The sequence below is a fragment of the Rhagoletis pomonella genome, unplaced genomic scaffold (genome assembly GCF_013731165.1).
Source record: "Rhagoletis pomonella isolate Grant_MI unplaced genomic scaffold, Rhpom_1.0 Rhpom_scaffold_00001, whole genome shotgun sequence".
Taxonomy (NCBI): Eukaryota; Metazoa; Arthropoda; class Insecta; order Diptera; family Tephritidae; genus Rhagoletis; species Rhagoletis pomonella.
In genome coordinates this window covers 13,277,651-13,288,844 of record NW_023458555.1, presented here as the reverse complement: position 1 = coordinate 13,288,844, position 11,194 = coordinate 13,277,651, and the positions used below count along the sequence as shown (strand labels likewise).

Below are 11,194 nucleotides of genomic sequence, written 5' to 3'. Positions count from 1 at the left end.
AAAAAAAATCATTGTGGTTCTTCACACTTGCCTGGTTATCTGGTTATCTGGTTATATGATTATATTTTTAATTCAGTTTACAACAATAAAATACACAAAATAATAAAAATGTTGAACCAGACAACCTGATACTGATTATCAAATGTGAACAACCACATTGAAAGTGTAGAGGACGCTTCATGTGTGTCTTAATAAGCGCAATGTATGAATTGGTCCACAAATTATGTAGAGGCCAATTTACCAAGCCCGTTTTCCTGAAATTACATATTTCTTGACCGCGAAACTTCCATGATTTGTAGTGAAAATAAAACACTTCGACAATTTAACGGTGACAAAATTTACTATTTTTTTATTGTTTTCATATTTTTTTTTGTTGTTTCCTTGTTTGTTTCATATACAAATAAAAACACTTACAATCTAATGATGCGTTATAACATTTTTTTGTTGTTTTTGCTGTTATTGTTGTTGTTGCTGTTGTTTACACAAACAAACAAAAAATTCAAAATTATTTACAAGAAAATTAAAAAAAATAAAATAAACTCAACAAAACACACCCACCAAAAAGTTGGAAATGGGATATGTTTTCTTCTTGGTGGGCATGTTGAAAAAGCGGGGGTCATATAGGATAGCCTTTTGAAAATACTTTGGAGATAGTTGGGGGGCGTAACTGGGCTATATGAAAGAGCGAGATCGCTTGAAAAATGAAAACGAAATATCACTGACGGCCCACACCACCACACACCGGCCACAACTGCACCACCCTAAAATCCACACAACGGAAACCATTCCACGATTGCGGTGCAGTGTGTTTGGTGCTGGTTGAATGGCTAATTGGTGTTCGGTGTTGCAGTGGAATTAGAATTTCCCTACAAGTTGTTGATGCGTGTTTTAGCGCAGGTCGCTGCAGAGCTGCTGACTGCTGCTGTTGTTGCTCCAACGTTGTTGTTTGCGCTAGCTAGCTAGCTAGCTGGCTGGCTGGCTGGCTGGCTGTGTTCTTGATGGCTGTTGTGGTGGGCGGTGCTGCGTGAGTGCGGGCCACAGCATGAAATCGAAATAAGAAAATCCTGTAGAATTTTTCGCTATTTTCTACACGTCTCTATTCAACACATGTTTCGAGACATTTAGTCACAGCAACAAATGCGCAACAATGTTGCCACAGACAGCAGAGCAACACTGCGTACTTTGGCTGTGTTGGCTGACTGTTGCGTTATTGTTGTTGTTGCTAATGTCGCTTCTTCATCCGTGATTGTCTAATTATCCATTGAGTGGCGTTGTTGTTGTGTCTGGCATTGTTGTTGTTGTAGTTGCTCATGTTCATTAACGTTATTTTCGAAACGCTTTCACTTTCAATTTTTGCTTTCATTGTAACCAATGCTTCGAATCGCCTCATCTTCATCATTCATTTCTATGTATCTTCATCTTCTGCTTCATCTTCTTCTTCTTCTTTTTCAACTTCAATTTCATTTATTTGGCAGCGTGTTGTTTGTTTCATTGATTGATTGATTGATTATTTCATTGTTTGCTCATTGATTGGCATATTGATTGGCTGTGGATCGCGGTCTATAAATGTATCTTTTTCCTTTTTGTTACTCATCTACCTGGTCACAGACGACCGACGCCGATTTGTTTTTAGCTAACATTAAAACGTAATTAAAAACGACACACATCCTGCACCTCCTTAGAAGGGCGCGCCATAGCTGCCACTTGGTCTCGATGGGGCACCATACGAGCCAGATGGTGCGCTTGGATAGCCGCCAAAGCCGCCACCACCGCCAGCTTGCGTGCTCTGTTGTGCGAATTGCGCCACTTGGATGGCCTGGCGTACACCCTCCAAATCGATGCCGACCACACGGCCGCCACCGCCACCGAAGCCAGGCGCACCATATGACGATGATGGTGGTCCATATGAGCCGGACGGTGGGCCGTAGGAGCCGGATGGATAGCCACCGCCGCCACCACCGCCACCGCCGCCTGAACTGGATTTGCTCTCCTCATTCAGCAGAATTTGGCGCACTTGTTCCAATAGCTGAGGATCGACATTCTGGCCTTCGGATGTTTGGAAGCCACCGCTGACGGCTTGATAGCCGCCGCCGCCGCCACCACCACCGAATGAACCACCTCCTAGTGAGCCACCACCAAAGCCACCGCCGAATGAGCCACCGCCACCGCCGCCTCGCGGATAATTATATCCTGATGGTGGTTCCGCAACGACCAGTGCTGCCAATGCAAACACCAAGAACTGCAAGAGAGAGAGAGAGAAGGAAGAGAAGAGAAGGGTAAGAAGCGCGTTTAATCCTTGTTAAGTCGCGTAGTTTGAAATGATTTTCCGAAAAATATCCTTTTAATGCACTTTGGCTCACTTTGAAACCAATAAATTTTTTCACTTTTCACTTTTGCTGCACACCTGCTTGTTGCTGTTGTTACTTACCACGGAGAAGGAGTTCATAGTTGTGAGTTTTGTGTGGGGGAGAGAAGTAAAACTTAAATTAAAAAATTAAATTTAGTTGTTTGCTTGTAGGGAACCAACGACTGAATGCCTTGCCATTGCCCAGTATGGCCTCTTTATACTCACTTCACAAAGCCCAACAATGCTTGCGATAAGCGAGCTTCGTTACTCCACGGCTTTTGTTGTATGTACATATTGTCGCCGTCCGACTCAGCTGCGCTGTGCGCATGCGTTGGAGGTGGTGATCAACAAGCAGCAAGCGCAGCAACCAAGTCGACCGACAAAACGAGCATGCAACGATGCCCCAACGTCCAACCGAAGCAGCGGATGAGCTTGTGACCCCACAAACATAAAAACAAATTAACGAGTTTTCGCAGCGCCTCTGTTGGCCAAACGTCGATGCTCCGACCTGTAAACGTATTTTGGCTTTTTTTTTTTTTTTGCTTGTCTCTTTGGTCGATTCTGTATCAGCACTCGACCACTCGATTATTAAGCCGATGATGAACGTAGTTTTGAGAATCATCATGAACGTTTGTGGCGCGCACAATTAGCTGAATGCATTTAGTTCTCCAAAACCATTAAGTTTTTTTTATAAGTTTAGGTGTTAAATTTTTTTTTTCATCTGGTCACTTTTGGCGCTATACATATAAGTGGAGAATGCAACATTTTATTCGTTTTTGATGTTCATCATTTACGGCTGATGGCGGATTGTAATGTTTGCACTCTGTTGGCTTATTGTTTGGCGGTGCGTGTGAATGCATTACCGTTTTGTTTTAAACAAAGTAGAAAATATGTTTTTTGTTTGGGAAATGTGCAGGCAAATATTTTTTAAAACTTTTGCCACACAATATCGGTGTTTACCAGGTGTCGGCAACTGTTTTGAAGCATCATTTTCGGAAAAAGCGTATAATATATTCAATAGGGCGAATCACTCTCCATAAAAAAAAATGGAATTATATTTTTTTATTTTTTTACACTCGTTCGTTTTAATTCCGTTGGTAAAATGTTCAAGCATTATAATGCAGACCTTTGAAGCTTAAACTCTTCTATCATCTGAGGTAATTTTTTGGAAAAAAATATTTTTAAGAACTAGATTTATTTATAAAAAAACTCAATGTTTGGAGATCTTTTCACATCGGTCCAGCTCAAATAAATCTTAAATCGAAATATTTTGGCGGAAGTTTTTAAATATAATAAGTTTCATAATTCCGGTCGAAAACCCACGACTTTTTTTGGTGAGGCACCCTAATGAGCATATGTTTAGGAACGCCGGAACCAAGTGGCTAGAGGTGCGCACTGCCACCCGGCAGGGCCAATGGTTGAAAATTCCGTTTTTCTGAAACAACAACAGAGTCTGGATTATGAGATCGAAAATGCCATCGACCTTAAGGAAGTTGTGCAGTGATTCAAAGAATCATACATAAATACATCAACTCTTAGTTGTGTCATAACTATGCCATTTTTCTTCGTCCTTAGGCCACAATTTCATGAATATTCGTACTATAAAATGGGTCTACAGGATAGTGTATTTTTCCTTTGATGGACAAGCACTAAACTAGTCTGCAGGAATACGAAATGTACGGGATAACTCGGCTGTGAGTACAACTCTGCGGTTGTCGTTAAACTGAAGTGCCGATGAGAGCCTTAACCAGAAGTCGGTTACGTTTTTCTGTGCCATTTACGAATAATCTGACGGTGTCAACTGTCTGAGAATTACTCTTAACAGGAACATGTATCTGGATAAGGCTCTTACTAAAGTTAGATGGATCAAGGTGAGGGCGAATTTTTGGATACCCTCTACGACCTAACTTAAGGATACTTGAACCTGGTGATTAGATGGTCTGCGAACTGTGAATTGATATAACTACTAGTAAAACGGAACTAGTTTTGCCTACTGGGAGGTACATGGTGCCCACGCCACTCCTTACTCGTTCGGGAGCATTCGCGTGACGCTTTCTGACAGGGTCAAGTACTCAGGCTTGATTCTTGATAAGCAGTTTCAGAGGCGCAATAACTAAGAAATTGGGCCATTCTTACAAGGTTATTTGCGGGTTCTATGAAAGCATAGTTACGGCCATTATATTTAATGGAGTCCTCGTGTGGTGGAATGCACTTCAGAAGGAAATAAGCTGTCCTCATTTGAATCAGTGGGGCAATTAGCGCCATTCCCAAGGATCTTAATGTAGCGCCTATCGATATCGCAGGAAGAGATGCTGGAGCATGGGCGGCAGTCAGACTTAAGAGCACAAGTTGCGTGACTGACCCGGGGTCTGGGCACTCTAACATTCTCGGCGGTTTCGATGTCATCCCTGAAACGAGGGACTTCCTTTGAGAGTTCTCTTGACTATCTGTGAACTTCTCTTGTAAAGATGGGCCTCGGATCAATTCAGCGAATGATGCAGAAAAATCAGTATATGTGCCATCGTTCCTTCTACACCCTGCAATGGTCGTTAAACCTTGTACCTATATAATATTTACAAGTACATACCTATATGAGATTTCTGAAGAGTAAATAGGAAATACTTAATCCAGGAAACATTTCCATGCTAAGGTCAAAATTTATGTTGTAATTCATCTTCGCCTGAACGATGGGCTCCTCATTATTACATGCATTTCCAGGAAACCCATTGATCGTGCAACACTGCATGCAACTACAACAAATAAGCATGCAACCCAGCGACCTAATCAAATATCCAACAACTGCGATTGGTTCGTAAGTAAAAAAATAAAAAATAAATCTGCTTGGTGCAAAAAAACAAAGCCGACTGCACTGGAGGGTAATGTGTGATTGTACTACTTTTCAATTCAATTATCAACTTAAAGTTCCAACGGCTCGAAATGGCAAATAAACATTACATAAGAATACAGGAAACAAGCGAGATGATACGATGAAAAGTTGCTTTGCGACGCCGGCGAGACGCTATGGACAACGTTTGACGACATCGAAAAAAAGACGCCACTGAGATGACAGAAATCACCTGCAGCCACAGCAGCAATGAAACTAACTAACTGCAGCAAAAACAAATAATCGTTGCAACAGCAGCCGGCATGGACGAGTCAGCCAGCAGCTGTGGCAGAGGAGCTGAGCCTGAGTTGATGATGATGTGTTTGTAAATGGCTGCATCGCCAACATGATGATTTTAATGTTTCCTATCCATGCGGTAAAGTCTCGCCATGGTGTTGCGGCAACAATAAAAATATGCTGGCTGTTGCTAACTCCTAGCCGTGTCTGTTGCTTGCCATCGCTTCTTGCCGCTTGCCCAATTGTGCCATTCGTCGTTTCGTAAAAGTTGTTGGGCCACTGCCACTTGAAAACAATGAACAGCTGTGAGTCAGGTGACGACGACGACGACGACGACGACGACGACGACGACGACGATGATGCAGACGTTGGTCTAAGTTGGTGGTGGTCTATGCTGTATTCCCGCTTTGTACATGAAGATGACAACATCGTTGGCAACACACAATTGTGGCAAATTTTTCTACACACAAAAATAGCGAAAAAATATCAAAAATTTTACTATGAGAAAGTTTGCGGCGGTGCGAAGATTCGCAAAATCAGAAATATGGCCAAAGGCGCTGAATAACAGTAATTAAGTGTAGTAAAATTATCTTATGTCGTTGACGATTTTTTACTTTTTCTGAAATTTATTTTGCAAACTTTTTAATTATATGCCTTTGTGTTTTAATTTTGCTATTTTCTGACCGAATGCGAGCGGTTTAATTTCTTATGAAAGTTTTTGGGTATTCATATGTGCATGCAAATGTATTTAGTTAGTGCCGTTTCTCAAGCAGGCTTTAAAATTTATCTGCCCTTCAAACGCATTATATTTTTTAGAACAAAATTTAAATCTAAAGGACAGGAAAAAAATTTAAAACCTGCCCTTCGGTGGAGACCTGGACATTGAAATAGGAAGTTGTGAATCGATTTGTCCTGTTCTTCATATCGAAAACTTCCGCTGCGCCACCGTTGGTATATTTGTAAAATAGTTGAGTGTCCAGCGATGACTCCGGTAAGAACTTTTACTGTGGATTTGCTTATCTTCAAAAGTTCCTTAGTCCGTTTCTTGTTAAGCTTCTGCCATAACGACCTTTAGATTTCACAGTAGTATCGGTTAGCTCATTGATGATTTGTTACGGTTATGAAAATATTTCCTCAGAAGATAGTTATGTACCTCGCTTAGGAGCATTTCCGAGCAGTTCACAACGGTTGTGTTGCTACTGCCACCCGAACGCGCAAGCTCCACAGTCCATGAAGACTCGGACTGCGCAAGCGTTGCTAGCCTCAACACCGCTGCCCAGGTGATTTTCAGGGTTCTAACTCCGCAATATAAAAAAGGCATAGGGTCAAGACAAGAACTGCGACCGATAAGGCAACAATGCCAGTCTCAGCAAAGAACAGGAAAAGTTGGCTTAGACGCTTGAGAGTGGTAGGGCTTACTATGCCACGAGGCAACAATTTCCATCGTCAGATGGGAGATACGTGAACTGGAAAGAGGCCCAGAGGCAGAAGTCCACAGAAAGCAAGCCAAGGGCGCTTGCTAAAAAGGCAAAGCCCAAGGGCGAGACGAGACAATGAAGTCAGACGTCAGGCGGGAAAGTGAATTACATAGAACGTTTAGAGCAGCGGCGGCAGCCAGTAAGATTGCTAAAAGTCACCTAATTGTTGCACTCCTGGATCGCAGTAAACCGCTAGGAACAACGGCGGGTAGTCGAGGTTAATTTGCTAGACGCCCTCTTGTTGAAAATGGACGCTGAACCAAGCGCACCTATGGTAACTTTTAATGGCATATATGCTGCCAGGTCTCTCTTTTGCTCTCTGCCTTTAGTGTTTGGTGAAAGCAGAATTTGATTCCTCATCGCTCACTACGATCTTTCCGGCAAAGTGGTTAGACGCCCGTGGGACTCACTCGAGCACTTCTGACCCTAAAACCTTTTTTTCCATATGATTGTATTCTCTCTCTATCTTTACTCTTTGTATGAAATTTTCTTTCTTTTAATACGAGTATCATACAATTTTTTTTTTTAATGTAAATTGAAAATTCCAGAGATCATCTGTTGTGATGCTATAAAAATTTGCACACAATACAAAAAAAATTTTTGCGTCGGTGGCATAATTACGAACATTTTCAGAGGCATTAAAATTTCAAAGCTGGCTTGAGTTGAGTACAGTTGAGTGTATTATGTCAAAATGCTGTGCTAAACTCATTTCTCAAGCCAACCAGCCAGTCAGTCAACTATCCAACCAAACGGATAAGTAAACCAGCGAGTTAACTGGCAGTTCATTCCAAAAGACAAGTGAATGTGACGAGCCGAGAAGAAGAAGTGCCTTAAGTGCGAACAGCATAAGGCGCATTAAAAATGTACATACATATACATATTGTAAGTGTTCGGGAATTTCATTGTACCTAAAGCATAAAAAGTATAGAAAAACAAAAGTTCCAAAGGTTGCTAAAGAAACGACATTCAATAAAAGAAACATTGCCAAACTTATTGGTGGCAACATGGAAGATCTCAGCTTTTGCATCTTTAAATCCATTCCATGCTTGAGATGTTGCGTGCACCAGCACATATACATATAGAAATTAATACTTCCACAAAAGATTCCAATAATTTACTTGAGATTATATTTCAGCCACTTTTGGTTTTCATTGCACCAATTTGAGATGTGTTTTTTTTTTTTTTGTTGTTTCTTTGCCACTCACTTGTGGTAAGTTTGTCTACTGTTGCATTCTTCACAGCGCCATCTTCAATAGCACGACAACGGCCTCAACGGCTTCAACTTCAAATCTTGGGTTACCTTTTCAACTTCGCTACTCCACACTCCACCGCCACAAGGCTGACAGCTGTCTCCAAGTGGTGGTGTTGGTATCCAACTGTGTTGCAGTGAAACACTTAAAGGGCGAGATCAACCTTCACGCTTTTTCAAAGTGTTTTCGACTGCCATTTTTTTCAAAAAATTCCAGCAAGTACATAAATAATTGCTGTTGAGATGCCTTATTTGGTCATTTGTTTTTCGTGGTTGTTTTCGTTTGTTGCTAAGTTTTTTTTTTTGCTTTTGGTTGCTACAATTATTGTCGCGCTGTTGCAACGCGTTTTTTTTTTTGCGCTTATGGTCAGTGTCTGCTTACCATTTTGTTTGGTGAACTGCAGCAATGTGTTGGTGTTATTCACATTTATAAACTATTTTAATAAAGCATTATAAAAAGTTATGAAAAAAAATGACTAGATCATTATTTTTGATTCAATCTCGCTTTTAATTTACTTTAGGATTAATCTGGTGTATACTCTACCTCAATGACTTTAATTAAACATAGAGTGACAGTTACTAGCGAATTCGCCTGCTTTTGTAATTTGTTAGGGGTCCCATCAAGGCGCATCAATACAAGGTGGTGTTGATTGATCAGCTGATTGGATATTTTTGTCTCTACACTAGTACAGGAGAATGTCATCCAAGACGAAGCGGCGCAACTTCAGGATGTCAACAAAAGAAAATGATGAAAATTATCTTCTATTCCCTTTCGTTTTGACATCCTCCTGTACCAAAAAGCAATAAAAAAAAATACACGGGACTTTTACTTATAAGCAATCATGACCACCTTGTATGGATGCGCCTTGACACAAATCATAAAAACTGTTCGTCATCTCCACGAAAATACCATTATGATGGTGTAGTACGGTCCAGTAGAACTGCAAAATATACAGAAGTTGTAATATGAATCAGCATGCCATCACAAAATGTTCCCTTTTTTTGCACAAAGTTTTACACCTTTGTCTACTTATCACCATTACAATTTAAATATGTACCGCCTGCTGCTTTTTAAAAGTTCTTTTTTCGTTTTAGAACCCTCATTGCAATGAAGTTCATTCCCTGTTTATGTAGCCATCTTTTAAGTTATCTTCTTCGGTGAAGTACATAAATGTCTTTCCTGCCGGCTCATTACTGAACAACCTATTTCCCAATCTTAATAAATTCTTATTTACGGTTGGAGACCCAGATAGGAGCAATGAAGACCTATTCTGATAAGGGCTCAGCCTTCTACTTGGAACACTTTCCATCCGAGTTGTGTTTCATATTCGACTTAAAATTCGGAAATATGATTTTCTATATGAATCTTTTAATGGAATATACTAACGATCTCGTAGCCCCAAAACTAGAAATTCCAAAAAAAAATTAAAGGTCGAGCTCACTGGAATACGAAGAACCCATATACTGCAAATTTTTTTAAAGCAGAGATACGAGCAGTAGAAAATTGTGGCATAATGTCGGACCATCAATACAAAACAAACAAGTTTTGGCTTATTTTGATCTGGATGCAAAAGGATTTCGGGGTTTTACTACATATATGGATTTAGGTCTTTCATCTTGATTTGGAATCATTCCGCGCCCATACAGTGACCCTGAAATTGTTGCACAGTGTTATTGCAATAGAATTATTAACTCTGATTTTTGTGCGGAAAATGTCAAAGCTATTCTTGATAGAATTATAAAGTTTCCATCAGATCCAGAATTTGAGAAAAACGTCGTGAAAGTGTAAAAAAAAAATCGTGTTTTTTGCAATGTTTGAGAAGCTGTAGTGAAGAAACTGAAGGTGACAGAACCTTTCAAAGCGCGAACTTTCGACTACAATACCTGAAAATACCATCTCGGGAGCTTGACCTGAAGGTCGTTTGGGGCCAAATTCACAGTGCGTAGTCATTTATTGAACAGCAAAAACAGATTTTTACGAAGTTTGAGTACCTACCGCAGGTATGAAAAGATAGCATCGCCTACTTGGAATTTCTATCTTAATGAAAGCTGATCTAGATTCATTAGTTATAATTTAAAACAATTTTCTAATGTTGGTCCTTATTTTTTAGATTTACCCATTTGCATTTTTCTGGGCACATTTTCGAATCATTTTTTAATGCAATTCAATTACATATATTTTCCACTGTGGCATTATTAACATGGAAACTTTTTTTTTCGTTTAACTCACATTCCAAAATGAAAGTCGATACTTGACATTCGGCTTCAATGACATCTCGTTAGTGCAATTCCTTTTCAGTGCATTGCCATGGTTTTTAGTGCATTTTGAGGTTGGTTTGGTGAACATTCATCTTTTTACACGTCTGTACATACATACATACATACATACATACATATGTATGTGTATAGATATTCAAAAGCAGTTTGCTTGTACATATATTTACTTGTTATGTATGCATATACATTAGGGTGGTCCAAATCAAGTAAAGTCGGAATTTTGATGCTCTCACGCCCTGAAAAAATATACTCCTATTTTTTATTTTGAAATCAAAAAATATTTAGTGGTCGCTCAAAGCGCTCAAAATTTTCCATGTATTTTATATGGGGAAAAGCAACTTTTCGTAGAAATGGTATAGAATTCTTGAAAATCAAAATTTTTTCGACCGGGAAACTCTGGGTCTCTTCAGTAAACTTCCCATAAATATAGCGAATTGCTTTTCAACCATTTTTTAATACTAAAGATTTTTTATTGGTCTCGCCATTGCATTTTCTGGGTTCTTGGCGGATATGTAAAATATAGTTGCTATAAAAAATGGTTGAATAAACAATTGGGTGTTGTTATTGGAAATCTCCGGAAGAGAAACAGAGTTTTCCGATCGAAAATTGTTGATTTTCAAGACTTCTATATCATTTGCACGAAAAGTTGATACATAGAAAATTTGAACGCTTTGAGCGACCTATAAATATTTTTTGATTTCAAAATAAAAATATATTTGTAC

At 39.7% G+C, this 11,194-nt stretch overlaps 1 protein-coding gene across 1 annotated transcript; it reads right to left on the bottom strand.

Annotated features, from left to right (window-relative positions):
• Positions 1-1,080: 1,080 nt before the first annotated feature.
• LOC118750667 (keratin, type II cytoskeletal 1) lies at positions 1,081-2,543 on the bottom strand. The gene is made up of 2 exons (XM_036485402.1): positions 2,429-2,543; positions 1,081-2,239 (listed from the first exon to the last, which is right to left on the bottom strand). Exons 1-2 carry the CDS (start codon positions 2,444-2,446, stop codon positions 1,679-1,681), a joined length of 579 nt encoding a protein of 192 aa, XP_036341295.1. The 5' UTR covers positions 2,447-2,543; the 3' UTR covers positions 1,081-1,678.
• Positions 2,544-11,194: the final 8,651 nt, after the last annotated feature.